Source organism: Dendrobium catenatum, unplaced genomic scaffold (genome assembly GCF_001605985.2).
Source record: "Dendrobium catenatum unplaced genomic scaffold, ASM160598v2 fragScaff_scaffold_1061, whole genome shotgun sequence".
NCBI lineage: Eukaryota > Viridiplantae > Streptophyta > Magnoliopsida > Asparagales > Orchidaceae > Dendrobium > Dendrobium catenatum.
The window spans coordinates 1,463,048-1,480,276 of record NW_021319523.1 but is presented as its reverse complement, the minus strand read 5'-3'; the positions used below and the strand labels follow the sequence as shown (position 1 = coordinate 1,480,276).

The 17,229-nt window shown below is 33.7% G+C and overlaps 1 protein-coding gene across 1 annotated transcript; it reads left to right on the top strand.

The window, feature by feature from the left end:
• Positions 1 to 347: 347 nt before the first annotated feature.
• Positions 348 to 6,659, top strand: LOC110091794 (disease resistance protein RGA5-like). Its single transcript, XM_028698277.1, is given in 2 exon segments — positions 348 to 389; positions 3,835 to 6,659. A coding segment is annotated over 1 exon segment (2,292 nt). The 5' UTR covers positions 348 to 389; positions 3,835 to 4,009; the 3' UTR covers positions 6,302 to 6,659.
• Positions 6,660 to 17,229: the final 10,570 nt, after the last annotated feature.

The window sequence follows — 17,229 nt, the reverse complement described above, 5'->3', positions numbered from 1 at the left end:
TAAAACGAAATATAAAAACTCGCGCACGGATCAGTGCTTCTTCATCTCTCCCAAAAAGAGAGAGATAAGCTGATTATGGCTAATCAGTATGCTCAACAATGTTTATTAACACTTTTCAACTCATTGGAAGGGCAAGTGATAAGTTAACCTGGCAAAATCTGGACACGAAGAAGTATAGGTCTTTTGCTGGAGCTGTTCATGGGGGAAATCACCTATTATAAGTGATGTGAGCACCTTAAGATGATATAAGGCCTTTCTCAGGAAATGCAGAGAAGAGACAGCAGGAGACCAGCATCTCACATGGCAAAGGTAAGTTGGGTGGGCTAGTCAGAGAGGTTTTCGGACATGGAGAAAAAACTGCTGGACAAGTTTGGAAATCTACTTAAAACGTCGATCAGGACTTTTACGCATATCCCTTTCATATATTTTTTCATAATATTTATTTTGAATTCAATTTCTACAAGAAAATACTTTGGATTAAAAAATACAATTTACATTCATAGAAATGTGTTTTTCTTTTTTTTGTTACTAAAAAAACTATGATATAACAACAACATCAAGGCTTTTATTCCACTACACGTGGGTTCGGCTATATGAATCCTTTTTCTCCATTTTGTGTCTTCGTTAAGAGGTCAATTTTCTCATTTAGACTTAAAGAAATATCATTTCTAATATTTTCTAGCCAAGTCTTTTTAGGTCTACCTTTACCTTCTTTAACATATGTTATTCGGAAGGTGATCGTTTTATGTGACCAACTATAAGGTGACTCTTGACCATCTAAGGTGACTCTTTCTAATCTTATGTCACTGGAGCTAGTCCAATCTTTTCATGTAAAACTGAACAAAATTATGATAATTATAAAAAAAAAAAAATTTAGTATATTAAAAAAATATTATTTTAATATATTTAAAGTAAACTTATATAGTATAGAAAAGGTATCAATAGATAGATTATTAAGTGCAGTGTCCGGAGGCAAATCCGGACGCGCCACGTCACAGGATACACTGGACCCCCGGTGACAATGTGCTTCCGGATTCGCCTCCGGACGAGTTCAGACACCCCTTGTAATAATTTTTTCTACATAGAAGAAACTTAACAAAATTTTTGATGACATGGAAATTTTTATAGATTAGCTAATATCCGTGAATTGAAAAGCTGTTGATGAGCTCAAAGTTGATGATAAACTTTTGTGGAAGTGTATCCCATAATATTTTTTTATTGGTCTCATATTAATTTTTTTTTTTTGTAAAACAATTATTATCAATTCATTCATTCCATACATTAATTTGAATATATACCATTAGATGATCCATTTTTTACGTTAGTGTACATATCCTTATCTGTACTCATTTTCAAGATTTTTGTATCCAAGGAGGCTTGGACCTACTAACTTTAGTAGCATTGAAAAATTGTTTACGTGTTGAAGGTGATCAATGCAATGTGGTGCCTTAGTTAATGATATATTCGTTTTTCGATCTATTCATGTATCTCCTAATAGAATAAAAAGAAGCCATATACCAATTTCTTTAATGCATTTTCATTAAATGAAAAAATCTATATATGCATGACTGAATTTATAATTATATATTTATTTTTAGAAAATGAATAAACTGTATATCTGCATACAAGTATAATAAAATAACTATATATTATGAATACAGCTAGAGATTACATGAATAAAGGTATAGTAGTAAGTCGATTTGACAGATTATCATTAGTTCTTTAAAAATATTTTTGTTTAGATGCAATTAAATTTTATACTTCTTGATATGTATTGAATAAATTATTTAAAAAATAGACTATTTTTCTTAATTTTTATCATAGTAAGATTTAGAAGAACATTTCTTTAGTAAAACTACCAAGTAATTAGTAATTTATTATGAAATCAAATCGCCATGAGTAACACCGACATTTTCTTCGAAAAACAAAATCATATTGGACGAACTTAAAAACAACTTTATACAAATAAAGAGTAAAAGAAAGAAGACACTTATATCAATTAAATCATCGTACAATAGATGGTCTAATTAGCCTTGCAATTAATTAAAAAATAAAAATGTCATTAATCTGATTAACAAAAGATAATTCCAACAATAAGCCTCTTAAGATAAACAAGTTATTTAAACTAATTAAAAAAGAAAAGAAGAACCAGTCTATGTGCTCAAAGTATCATTAATAGTTTCAATCCTGGGCACAACAACAGGAAACATATCAATCTCTTTCAGCCATGGATAGCTTCCCATTGGATTTATATCTCTCGGCGCCTTCCAAACCACACTATAACTCTTAAATCCAGAACCAAATCCAATGTGCCAAACCCAATCCCCTTTCATAACCCCGTTCTTCACCTTCAAATATCCTAATTCATACCACTATGAACTGCTCTTAAGTGTTCTAGAATTTGTACAGAGCCATCCACGATGGCTCTGTCTGTCAGCTTCAAAGATCCAATATTTTCTCTAGTTCGTTCATCTAATATCCCTTTAGTTTTACCATATAAAATTATATGCTCATTATTTTTTTTTAAAGTGGAAGACTACCTAAAAGCAAGTTGCATATGATTTAATTTGTATTGTGGCATAGTTTAATTTTCGTAAAGTTTTGCGCAACCTTTGAAAGTTTTTAACTCAAGATGACATTCAAGTTATCTTGACAAAAATGATATTATTTAGGTGTTTTGGTGAAAGTCATTAATTAAATTTTAAACCAATACTATAGATTTGAAAATAATATATACTGGAACTCCAAGCTATTAATATAAAGTGAAACTTTTACAAAAAAAAAAGAATTCATTAATATAAATATTATATTAAAATAAATCTAAACTTTTCCTTGGGCATGGGCCATTTGTGTTTTTCAACTTTTGCATGGTACTTCTCTTGTTCTTGTAAGTACATGTTTAGTCCAAATGGCTTATTTGATTACCATTTAATATGCATCATTTAGTTATTGGCTAATGATGAAGCCTTGATTTTCCACTACGAATCATTATTTCTTGTGTTGTTATTCTTTATTTTGTAGATGTTTTGTTTGGTTTTAAGCTCTTTCCAATAGAATATGTTCACAAAACTTGAAATAATATTTGATTCAAACTTATATAAAAAAAAAATCCAGACTTGAAGATAAATGAAAATGAATAAATTATATTGTAAGGCCTAATGAAGGCTTACCATACTTTATTAATAATTTTTTAACTTTTAAATATTAATTGCACTAAACATATGGTGTTCTCCAAATGAGCAAATCTGCTTTGAAGTTGGTGTGCATGCTTTGGTGAGTTTTCAGACAAACTGGCTTGGTTGAATTGATTTAATTAGCCATTAAGTCTGAGTTTACTAGATTAATTAGGTCCTAACAATTTGGTAGCGCGTAGTCATCAACTTATGCAAGTACCATAATTGTAATGGCTTGATAAGTTCTCCTTAGTGAGCTCTATGTTTTCACGAGCTTTACTTTGCTTTGATGTAAAATACATATTTTGAATGCATTGGGCAAATTGATCCCTACTAAGATATAGACATGCATTACACTGAATTCCTTATTAACGAACAATAAATAAATCTTAAAATATTAAGATTTATTTTTTATGTTGGATATTATAAATTTCAATAAAATGTATTAAATCTGATTCCTTATTATCAAATGTGTAGACTAAAAAGCCATCTAATTAAATTTATTAAACTTAATAAATGTTTTTTATTAATTTATAGTGACCTTAATATTAGATCACTATTATAATTAGGTAAAATTTTGAATATGTTTGAACCCATAACTTTTTAACTTTAAAAATGTCTAAATGAGCACCACATAACCGTTCATGTTGTTTCATTGCAGCAATTTCTTAAATTTGTTGGGTTGTCGGCTTCAATCGCTTTTCACGTTACATGTTCGTCATGAGATCGCAGCTGAGATTCAAGACCTCAAATACAGGATTGCCCACATAAGTGATTGCCGATTGCGTTATGGCATTACTACAATAACCTCATTCTCCTATAATGTTTCTAGCTCAATGGGATCCTGCTTCGTCGACCATCGACTTGGTGCCTTGTTCACGCAAGAGGCTTAATTGGTGGGCATTGATGAACCTAGAAGAATGCTTAAAGATTTACTGATTAGGGATGAGCAGCAATGTAAATTCATCTCAGTGTTAGGCATGGGCGGACTTGGTAAGACCACTCTCACAAAAAGAGTATATGAGGACCTTCAAATGACAAATGAGTACTTTGATTGTCGTGCCTGGATCACCATCTCACAGTCATTCAACCTGAATGTTCTTCTAAGAGACATCATCAGGCAAGTCGCATCTCCTGACTATAAAATGGATCTCAAGAAAATACAAAAGAATTCTATTAACAAAATTGAATGCAAGGAGGGCTTTGACAACATGCAAAGTAAGGAGGATCTCATCAAACAACTTGAAAATTTTCTACATAACAAACGTTATATTATAGTGTTAGATGACATATGGAGCATTGACGCATGGGAGATCATAAAATATGCTCTACCCAAAAACAACAATCGAAGCAGAGTAATAGTCACAACATGAATAGAAGAAGTTGCGAATAATTGTTGTGTCGATACTAGTGGGGCTGACTATGTCTACAAGCTAGAGCTGCTCTCAAAGTAAAAGTCAATGGAGTTGTTCTGTAAGAGAGTGTTTGGTCCCGATAAGCACTGGCCGGAGCATCTAAAGAATGTAGCCAATGATATTGTTGCAAAAAGTGGTGGACTTCCACTTGCGATTGTTGCAATGGACGGAGTTCTCAAAAGCATGCCAACCCTCAACGACCATCACCTATGGAAAAATTTGCTCAACAACTTATCCTTAATGCTTGAAACCAAACCAAGCCTTGAAGGCATGAAATAGGTGTTGCTTCTTAGCTACAATCACCTCCCACACCTCCTCAAGCCTTGTTTTCTATATCTTGGCATTTTTCCAGAGGACCATCTCATTAAACGCAAGAATTTGATTCAACTCTGGGTAGCTGAGAGGCTAGGGTGCAGTCAATATGCCATGAGCGCAGAGGTTGTAGCAGAGTACTATTTCAATGAGCTAGTTAGTAGAAGTTTTATCTTGCCGTCAAAAGTGGGTAGGACTGAGAAGGTGAAAAGCTGTCGAATTCATGATTTCATGCTTGAAGTTATTATCTTCAAGTCAAAGGAGGAAAATATGGTTTCAATTGATGGCAAGCTGAGTAGAGAAACTCTTCAAGATGAAAATGTGATTCGACGATTATCTCATCAGAGAGAAAGCAATCAAATTGGATGCTATCCAGATAATGTTGACCTATCACAGGTTACATCATTGTCTATTTATGGTTATGAAAAGATCCCAGCCTTGCTTCCAAGATTCAAATTACTGAGAGTCTTGGTGTTCGAATATTATCAATTTAACCATGAAGCAGAAATGGGTAGCTTCTTACAAATTCTTTCTAAGTTAAGGTATCTTCGATACTTGAGCCTGAAAAAAACCTATCTAAAAACTTATTCAAAAAATTTAAAGTCTACCTTCCTCAAATCTTTAAGTAAGCTTCAGAATTTAGTGACATTGGACATAAGTTTTGTTGGCTTACATACGTTATATTCCTCAGTTGCAAAACTTCGACAGCTTCGCCATCTTCTTATATATTGGTCAACTATTAAACTTGGAATGTTGAGAAATCTCAAAGATTTGCAAACATTGGAGGGCTTGGAAATTAATAATATGAAAGAAGATGAGGAACTAGGGTACCTAACTCAATTGACGAAGCTACGGATTATCGTGGTTTCAAGATCTCCAAAAATATATACCTCATTAAGTGCTTCTCTAGAAAAATTAAGTGGGTCTCTTCTTTCCTTGGCCTTATTTGGCTTGCCAAAACCATCGCAAATATTTTATTTGAACATAAAAAATCCTACTTCCTTTCTCACAAGCCTAACCAAATTGGATATACATGTAGAAAAAATGGATGACTTGGAAGTCTTCAAAACTCTTCCCAACTTGCTTTGCCTTAGACTATGTCACATTTTGAGCATGTCACTAGAGTTGTCGTTTAGTGATGGAGGTTTTCGAAACCTGAAGATATTGCAATTCTGTGATCTGCTTCGTATTGAGTTCCAGATGGATTGCATGCCTGTTCTTGAGAAACTTGTTTTCAAATTGTGCTCGCAACGTACACGTGTCATTGGAATTGGATTTTTGCCATGCCTTCAAGAGATTAAGCTTAAATATGTGCCACAGGGATTCTTAAAAGTATTGAAGTTGGAAGTAGAGAAACACAAGAACATTCCCAAAATTACGACAATTGCTGAAATAAAGTGACTAAAATAAAAGCTTTGGGATTGAATTGTTAGCCTACATGCAGATATTATAGCTCCTCTTTTACAAGACTTGATTTTACATGTTTATCTCCCCCAACCAAACACTTAAACGGTTCTTGAAATTGGAGATTTGCTATCTTATTTAAAATTTATCTCATCATGTAAAACATCTTCTAAGTTCAAGAGCATTGATGTGGTTCATGCTCAACACAAGTTAATATAATATTAATGCTTGAATTATCAATGTACTTTTTATTTATTTTTTTAAGTTTTAAATTTTTATTTCTAATGAATGGATGTTAGTTGTGACAGACATTAGTAAGAGAATGCTAAGTGCCTAGTCTGTTGGTATTTTAATCTTCATTGTGTTATGTGAACATTACTACCTCATTTTATTAAGTATCAAGGTGCATAAAGTACAATCAATATAATTGAGAATATTGAATAATATTATATTATGTGAACCATACTTTGAGAATTAAAGAGTGTTGTTTCATTGTGCGAGAACTATAATCAATATAATTGAAAATATCTGTATTTTATAATTTAGATATAAAGCCCAAAACAAACTCAATGATGAATTTATTAATATGCATACACAATTGAGATTTCTTTTTGTGCTATTTATCTTTTCTCTGGTGTAATATTTTTAAATATCAAGCATTTAGTAAAAAAAAATGGTTTGAAAGAAATAATTAAGATAGGGAAAGTCATTCTTCCTAGGAAAAGCTTCTTGGCATTTGCTTTGCTTATTAGTTTGGTGGCTTGAAATAATATTTTTGTAGTAAGAAATATATATTTATAATCTTGCTTTTATCTTACATATCCCTCAGATAATTTGGAGCTCCTCACTAGGTTCCACCACTTCCTTCTCTTGCTCTTCATGAGAATAGAAAGATCTATCACAATCATGCTGTCTATCCTTCTTTCACCTCTAAAACTATCACATCAATATTATTAACAATTATTGTATGCTTTTTTTTTTTAATATTTTAAGCCAAGCACCTATAAGAAAATGGTTGATATCTAGTGGAATTTTTCGTCAAAAATCAGTAAATTTTGATCAGAAATATACCAGAAAAAATTTTGGGTGGATTTTCAGTGGAAAATAATAACTAGCGAAAAAACAAATCTACCGAAAAATTTTTGCGGGGATTTTCAGCGGAATTTTAGCAAAATAATTTTGGTAGAAATTTGAACAAAAATTTCAGTTAGAAATTTCTAGCAATATTTTTTTCAAAAGAAATTTTCGTTTATGCTCTTGGTAATCCTTTTGCAAAATTTTTAAAACAAATTCTTATCCGTATTAATTACTAATGCGAATGGCTTGATAAGAAATTTTGCTCTGCTTCAAATGTCAAAATGCTCTCCAGCTGTAACACCCAGTCTCCTTTTAAAGGTAATTATAAATGGAAATGCTTAATATTTAGATATTAGTGTACATGGTTATAAATTAAAATATTATAAGGCACATAGAGTTCATATAAACCAATATAAATGTTAGAAACTATATCTTTGGAGAATTATTGATAGCTTGAAAATATAACTAGTAAATATCTGCTGTAATCAGGCATTGAAAATAAAATATAAATGTTCTTCTAAACTACCGGGACATGAAATTACTAGACAGAAGAAAAAATTATGAGAGAAAAGATAAATGATTGTTTCATTCCCATTCCCTCTTAGCTTTCATCTAATAATTAGTGTTATTACTGTTATATTTAATATTTTGAAAAAAAAAAAAAAAAGTTGTAGAGTAAAGGTTAAAGTAGATGTAAAGAGAATAGAGAGTGTAGCTTCAATAAGATGAGTAATCGTGTCTACTCGGTTGGGTGTATGGTTGAGGATTCTCACGCTTATCGCTTAATTTGGTAGGGAAGAATGGTGTTGGTGAGGATAAAATTCACACTCATTAGGTTTAGGGAGAAAACTACTTAGTTAAGCAGAAATTCTACACTTGTTATGTTTGGAAGGTAAAAAACAAAATCTGTTCCTATTTGGTTTAGAAGTGAGAGAACCTACAACCACTTAGCCATAACCCAAATCCTATGCACAAGAAGCACCGAGCTCCCCTTTGAGGAAAAATATTGGGTCAGGTCACCAGACGCATCTATACATCCAGAATCCAATATGATGATGCCACGTTGTGACCCGAAGATCCGACGCGACCCAACGACCCGACGCGCCCGCTAGATTTTTTTTTGCACGTGCTTTTCCATTTACCACGCGGCCTGACAACCCGACCTGGACTGAAGGTAAAAAGTCATTCTTTTATTACGTTTTTTCTTAAACGTTACAAATTAAAACTCGCTCCCTTTTGGTTGACCTTACTTCTCCTCTTTTAAGCTCGGCTGCTCATCTTCATTTGTAAATCTGTTTCTTCCTCATCATATTCATTGCCGAAGCTATGCCGAAGGTTCATATTTTCTTGCTTCAGTTGAAGTTTTTTCTATAAATTTTTGTAGCTCGGTACCATGCTCAGTACTACAGTCGGTATATTTTATGGTTTTGTCACACAAATGGAATTTATTTTTAGGGTTTTGTAAGTGGATTATGATTTTGTATTCTTGTTTCATGCATGGAAGGGAAATGGTCTATGTATGGTTTCATTTTGTGCGCTCGATATTGACTCAATTTTTTGCATGGTACAGAGCGTAGTACTGAGCTTACGTTATTTTGTATCGAGATTTAGGGTTTTGTACCGAGCTTTAGGGATTTGTATTTTGTTCTTTTCTCATTTTCTGCTTGAGTTATTTATTAATCTAGTGTTCTACTGTGCGTGGTACCGAGCGCTTTCAAACTCAACTGCTCGATATTTTACTAGGTACACTGCGAGTTATCTCTCGGTAATGATCGGTACCGTAGCATACTCGGTACTCTTCTCAGTACCACAGGCGCTTCATATTATACTCGGTACACTGCTCGGTACTTTACTTGGTACTCTGTATAGTCCAATGCTTTGCTCGATTTATATCTCTAAGTACTTGTTTATTGTTCCAAAATTGAAGTGATATTATCCAAAGATTCATTTTAGGTGCAGAGCTTCTACGTTTAGACAAGTTTGTGATCATTTGAGAAATACATTCGGCTAAAAATTTGTTGATGTTTTGAAGCTGCTGCACCTTCATCAATTCCTCTTCTTGCCTGCTTTCCGTTAGAACTTTCCTCTTGTTCATATGTTGCTGACCAAATGGAGTTTCAAGAAGAAGTGCTTCGTAATCAATGGAAAGAAGTTACCTTTCACTTCTGATGAGGTAGCTCTCATCATTGGACTACCCAATAGGGGTAACAAATTTGTGGTTGAGAGTGGAAGGATAAATGGGGTAACTTCTAACGATATTAGACATGAAATTGAGATTTTGAAGGAGTCCACCATAGTACATAAACTTCTACAGCATTTCATTAAATTTTTATTGTCCAATCTATTTTTCCCCCTAGCAAACTTCAGGACACCTTCAAGTATCATGACAGTTGTAGACAATGTTGATGATTTCTTAACTTACAACTGGTCTTTAACCATAAGAAACTTTCTTGTTGAAGAATTTGATTTGATTGTCAAGAAGCATATGAATGGCATTTCCCTAGGTTATATTAATGGTTTTGTAACAATTCTTATTGTGAGTACAAATCTTATGCATAATATTTTAGTTAGCCATTCTATAAATATTATTAATTGGCTATCAAAATGTTTGTTATGGGTGAAGATATGGTTTCTCGAACATACCAAAATACACACACCAATGGATGAGCAGTCGCAGCCTCGTTTTGCTCAATGGGACAGCTAATTAATGTACAATGAGAAAGAAGTAGATGAATTATTTGAATCACTTGACGATGTACATGTATGTGCATTAGAATTATGGTAGTAATGTATATATCATCGCCTTTTAAAAAATTATGTTTTGCATATATTAAAAGAATTTGAACAAATAACTGAAGAGGATAGATCCTTTTTATGTAAGGTTCCCACTACCTCAATAGAACCTTCCCCCAAAGTTTGAATTAAAATCCTATAGTCCAAAAGCTGCCCAAGGGCTACCACTCTACCCAAAAGGACAGCCAGCCCCCAAATACGTTCCCCACCACCTGAAGAGGACGGCTAAACAAAAATCTACCTATCCAAACCGCTAGATGATGACAACCATTAGAACATGGCCAAGCTGATATCACAGAATAAAATCCTCATTACCAGGCTTGACAAAGTTGAAACAACATCTATCTTGCTAGAGCAGTGAGTTGAATCATTAGAGCAGGCAGTGTTTGACCTTAACGATTTAGAGAGAAAAGTTGAAACAATTCAAAATTTTCTTGAGTCCAACTTCTCGGCTACATTGAAAGTAAATGATATAGAGCCTTACGCACCTATCTTTATGGAGCCTGAAGATATTAAACCAGAAGATGTTCAACCCGAAAATGTTCAACTGCAAGATATTAAACCAGAAGATATTAAACCTGAAGATGTTAAACCTGAAGATGTTAAACCTAAGGATTTTAAACCTGAAGATATTATACCTCTTTCACCAATGGCTATACAAAAGCAATACAAAAAGAAGAGGCTCAGGCAGAGAAAGTTGATGTGGGTCCGACAACAACAATAAAGGATTTAACTGCTTCACCATATAAAGTCATAAGAAGCAGTGGAAATACCGATCAAGCCAGATAGCACAGGCATTGCTAAAAGGGTTAGGCATAGGGCTGATCATAAGAGGAAATTTGTTAAGAGCCCATTTATAACAGGTAAAAGGAAGAGTCATAAAGCTGGCAAAATTGGTGAAATTATAGATGTCAATGAGGAAGATAAAATTAAGCCGAGACAAGCAGCAAGTAAAATTTATTACCCTGGCTGGGAAAAGATAACTGAGGAGATGTCCACTTTCATATACAAATGTTTAGAGAAGTTCAATGATAAGTAAGTGCTGTCCCTACATAATGTTATCCTTTTCTACCTAACATAATGTTAAGCCTAATATTTGTTATTTTGAAGGGCGGACACTATTTTTTTAGCAGGAAACATTGTTATTTATTGAAGTCAAATTGAAGAAATAATAACTCAATAATACCTAGATAATAACCATATTAACGCTTTTTCCATCACTCTAGCAGAGAAGAACAAGATTTCCCCATGGCTTTACAAACCTTTCATATTTGTTTCAAGTTTCCATTGGGTTGGTTTGAGCTTAATTACTTCTACTTTTCATTGTTCAATTACATGATACCGAGTGGTACTGCTGTAGAATACTAAGTGGTTCATGTGTAGGATACCGAATGGTTAATATACAGGATACCAAGCTGTATTACTACAGGATATCGAGCGGTATTTTTTGTTTAGGATATCGAGTACTATATGTACATGATACCAAGCGGATCATGTACGGAATACCGAGCGATATTATTGCAGGACAACGAGCAGTATTTTTTATATAGGATACCGAGTTCTATATGTACATGATACCGAGCGAATCATGTATATAATATCGAGCAATATTACTGCAGGATACCGAGCAGTATTTTTGGTTCAAGATACCGAGTATTATATGAACATGATACTGAGAGGATCATATAAAAAATACCGAGTGAAATTTGCTTTGTTAAACTGTATATGCATTGTATTCTTAATCATATTATTCTTTGCTTGTTATGCCAGAGTTATTATGATTTGTATAAATACAAAACAAAATAGTTCGTAAACCACATCAATAAAGATGCGATCAGATGTGTTGATTTGATGCTTGTACCTTTTTTTTTTTTTTTTAATTTCAACAAAGACAAGTTGATATTTGATGCTTGTACCTATCATACATAGCTTCCATTGGACCCTACTTGTAGGAAAATTGTTTAAAAAAGTTTGAGAATTCACGATTCATTATCTAAAGCGACTCATACTGCCATATTACCTGAAGTTGTAAGTAACATTCAATAATTATGGTCTAAATTGTATGGATGGTATTCGCCATATATGTGTTACTCAACTTGTGTGGTTTAAATTATGTGCAGATTAAACATTTATACGATGAAAATAAAAAGGCCTTTACTGATAGCGACATTATATAATGGCCGATCAGGCCTGTTAAAGATGACCCAAAAAAATAGTGTCGACTGCGGAATTTTCATGTATAAATATATTGAAGCAATTAAGCAGCCTGAAGGAGTTATATGGAAGGACCAACAAAACTGGCAAGAGAACATGCCAAAATTCAGAGCTGAATTTTCTTTCTCATTGTTTGTACTACTGTAAAATAATTGGACATAATTTATAAATAGTTGAATTACTTGTACATTGCAAAGTTATATACTTGTACATAGAAAAATCATACACTTATACATCATTAAGTTGTATACTTGTACATCACAAAATTAATACACTTGTTAATTACTTTCCTCTACATACTTGATTTCCATTTTAGTAAAAACTACTTTACTAAGTGATGAGTTCATTTTTGAACCTGACTTAGCAAGGGACAACAACCAAATCATGTGACCAACTCGAACTTAATATCTTTACACCCCGCTAGGTTTAAGAACTTCCTTTTATCATAAGGCCTCCATTTCAAATATCCTTATATAAGTCAACAACAAAGACATCCTCAAATGGATCCCAAGGATGATAAAGAATGCAATTTTTTGAATCGCATGATGGTAATGAGTTATGTCTAGCCGATAGTCCTAAACTTTCACGTTGCAGCTCATGATATCGCTGTTGAAGAAAGTAAAGGCTAACCATGTGGTTATGATACTCAAAAAACTTTTTCTCGACCCATCTCCAACCTTTGGCATTTTGGAATTTACCTTCTCTATTCTGTTCAACACCCATTGCATCTTGATGTGAAATGAGTAGTGTAGTATCACAACAGTCATGCCAATAATATAGACAACATCTGTAGAAGTTGTTTTCCCTTGCTTGTTGTTCAAGAAAGCCATATGGAGATTCTGATATTTTCTCATCCATTGCAGTTGTTGCAAGGTTCACAAATGCTTCAATTGGCATACCTAAATGTAGATTAGTTTTTCTCCAACGCAATTTGCAGACCATAGCAGATTATAACAAAATAACACCCTGAAATTTTTTCTAAAGTCATCGAAGAAGATGTTCTATTTAAAATTCCTTCTAATCTGTCTCACTATGAATACCTTGCCTGCCCAATCTGTCAATAATTAAGAGCTTTAACTGAAATCAACAGTGTACCAAGTACCCAGTGTACTGACAGTACCAAGTAATGAACCGACAGTACCGACTACCCAGTGTACCGACTGTACCGAGTACTCAGTGAACTGATAATACCGAGTACCTAGTATACTGATAGTATCGAGTACCAAGTGTACCGATAATATCGAGTAGCCAGTATACCGAGTACTGAGTTAATCGGTAGTACCGAGTACCAAGTGTACTGAGTACCAAGTGAGCAGTATCGAGTACCAAGTGTTTTATAAAATCATTAATATATTATTCACACACATCTGCATTAATAAAATCATTAAATATTATTTTAAAATGTAATAAAATCATTAATACATTATTCACATACATCTGCATCAATAAAATCATTAATGCATTGTTCAATGAAATATTACAAATAAAAACCACATATCAGACATTATTCTCTACATCAATAATTCCCTTCATCATCCGTGTATATTCAACTGACGGTTCTGTGCTTAGTCATCTAGTAATGAACTCATCTATCAAGTATTTTGATATTTATGTGAAAGTCGGCTATTGTATTGAACGTTCTTCTGTGACTAAACAATATGTTGTGGATTTTTGGCCTTGCTCTGTTACAAATTTCTTTTTCCTCTTCTTTTTCATCTCCAAGTGACTCTTCAATCTTGCATTATAAATTCCTCTAGGCCTGTACATTTGAGGATCATTAACCTTCGTGTGTTCCCCACCTGCTCTCTTAAAAGGATGGCAGTTTTTCATTCCTGCAATGATAAAGTCTATATTTTTAGCCATCTCGAGCATTACTAACAACATGTACTATTCTATATCTTCATTCCCCTATGCACTTGTGCTAACTTGATATGCAATTCTGCTTATATGATTTCTAAATATCATAGCAACACCACACTCCTGTGTACCCTCCTGTGTTTGGCTCACTTTCTTTCCAATACCTTTGATCTTTCCAGAAAAAATATCTTTTCTAGCCCTAGTTGACCATCAGGGCAAGAGGTACTACGAAGGAATTCTAATGATGTCTAATTTCCTGATTACTCTCATATAATGAGAACAAAGTATTCCCATCATATTGAACTTCCCACAGATGCAATCAATTGTACCTTCCATTGAATTAAAATGAACTGTACAATGAGAAGTCTGATCTTTTCTATCAACTCTCATAAAAAATATGGATCCATTCTTGGATGCATGATCTATGCGCATACTACCAACACCATGTGAGAACTCTGCCTCAAAAAAGAATACAAATTCCTTGTGTAAAACTTTGCTGCTTGCTTCAGTATTTGGCTACTTGTAACTACAGGAACAATGTCGGAGTGACTGCACCTGAAATCTTCATCATGTTCATTTCGACACCAACACATCATCAGCTTCTCTAACCCTAGAAAATATTCAATTAAAGAACTTATTGTTTTGGAAATACCATGACACACGTTGTTGGTGGACTCACTATGTTATGTAGAAAGAATGCCTAGGTTAAAGCAGTTCTTATTAAATGTTGTTGACCAGTTATTCCTGATTTTATTCAGGTCATTCAACCATTCATGACTTTGGAGATCTCCTTCACTGATCTTTTTATCCCATGATTTCTCAAACTCTTCCTCAGAATCACACTTACTTAAACACTTATGAAAAAGCCCTCTGACTTTGTTGTTGCTATTGTAGCACCAAATCTTTGATGGTGCCTTCTTGCTTATGTGTCATTGGCATAGCCTATGTCGTGTTTGGGGCAATACAATTTCAATCGCTCTAGCCATTACCTGGTCCGGATCAATAAATATCGTTACGGGATATTTATCACCCATTATTCATAAAAATGTTTTAAATAACTAGGTAAATGATTCAATAGTTTCATCTAATAAAAAAATAACCCCAAATAGAATATTCTGCCAATGATTATTAACTCCGACGATCGGGGCACAATCTATATTATATTGTTTTAGCCTATAGCTAGTATAAAAAATAACCACATATCCAAAAAATAGTCATAATCTATCCTTCCTAAACCATCTACCTAAAAAATTCAACAATATATCATTCTCATATGTTTGTACATCCCATGCAAACATGTTATCATGAACTAGTCGTTCTTTAAATAATTCAATAAGGGCATTCGTATCAGCAATCTCAATCTTTGATTTTATCTCTTTTCGAATAAAATTATATGCCTCCCTCTTAGAGAATCCAATATTTCCTTCACCACCTACTTCATCGTGTAGATACGTAAATGCATCAATTGTTCATATCTCAACTTCTGTTATGTATGGATTTAAGAACTGAGGCCTTATCAGCACTAATGTTCTAATGTGATCTAAGTAAATGATGATCTCGGGCATAGCTAATTCGTGATTGTGGCTCTCAATGTGTTTCTACACCTTCCATACACCATCTTGACTTACTGAAAATCTAACTATAGCTTGACACCTGGTTCTAGTATTGGCTCTTCAATAATTAGAATTGGAATTCAAGTCAATTCCCTTTTTAAATCCTGATTTTGAACATACAAAGTCCTTTAATTTTATTTTCCTGGAATTTGCCCAGAAACCATGATGGTCCTTCCGAACAATCAATCCCATGTTATGAGCATAATTGTAATACATTTCATATGCTTCCTTCTCACTTGAAAAAATGCCCTATGCAAATGTGAAAATGAATTTTATTCTCAGTGCTCGGTATTATACTCGGTACCGCTCGGTATTCTTCTTATTAATGCTCAATATTATTCTTGATATCACTCGATACTTCACTCTAGGTATTCGGTATTCTGCTTGGTACCACTCGGTACTTCACTCTGAGAGTCGAATAATACATGTAATACTCTACACTCTTACTTTACTACTAGTGTAAACATTAACTATACATTCATAAGATCTCTTGATAAAGTCTATTTGGGTTCAAACCTTACGATAAAAATCCCAGACATTTATTCCGTGCTTCGCTCCTGCCTTTCTTCCTTTACGCCCTCAGCTTGTTCCATCTCCTCGAACGGTTCTAAGTCATCCAAAGAGATATCCATTTTCGATTCATCTTCCTTCTCTTTATAGAGCTCTTCTAAGAAATTACTCTGAAGCAAAAGGGCGGCCTTTTTTTAAATTTTCACGAATATAATGTAAAGAATTACTTTTTACCTTCAGACTAGGTCGGGTTGTCGGGCTGCGCGGTAAATGGAAAAGCACATGCAAAAAAATGAGCAGGCGTGTAAGGTCGTCAGGTCGGAACGTGGCATCATCCTATTGGATTCCGGATGTATAGATTCATCTGATGACTTGACCCAATAATTCCCCCCCCCATTCCTCAAGCTGCTTCACCTTCCTTCCTTCCTCACACCTTTACCAACTTCCTATACTGTAAGCCATTGCCTAACTGACTCAACTCCACTTCTGACCTCTAGGTTCCTTTAATCCAGAGAGAGAGAGAGAGAGAGAGAGAGAGATAGAGAGAGAGAGAGAGAGAGAGACCAACGATTCCACCTCCTTAGATGACGTTCCTTCTTGTCTGATCAGAAGAAATGATAAAGATAAGAGCTTGCTCTTTGCAAAGGTATCCATCTTTCTTTATAGCATGCGCTTCATCTTCCATATCCTTAGCCCAAATGAGGAAAATGGAGGAATTAACTCTTTATGAGAATTAAATGTTCCCTAAATCCTGTCTAGTAAGATTTAGCATAAATCATGCATTCAAACAACTTATTATCATTATTATTGATGTTTAATTATAATTAATAGATTAAGTATTATTAATTATAATTAATTATA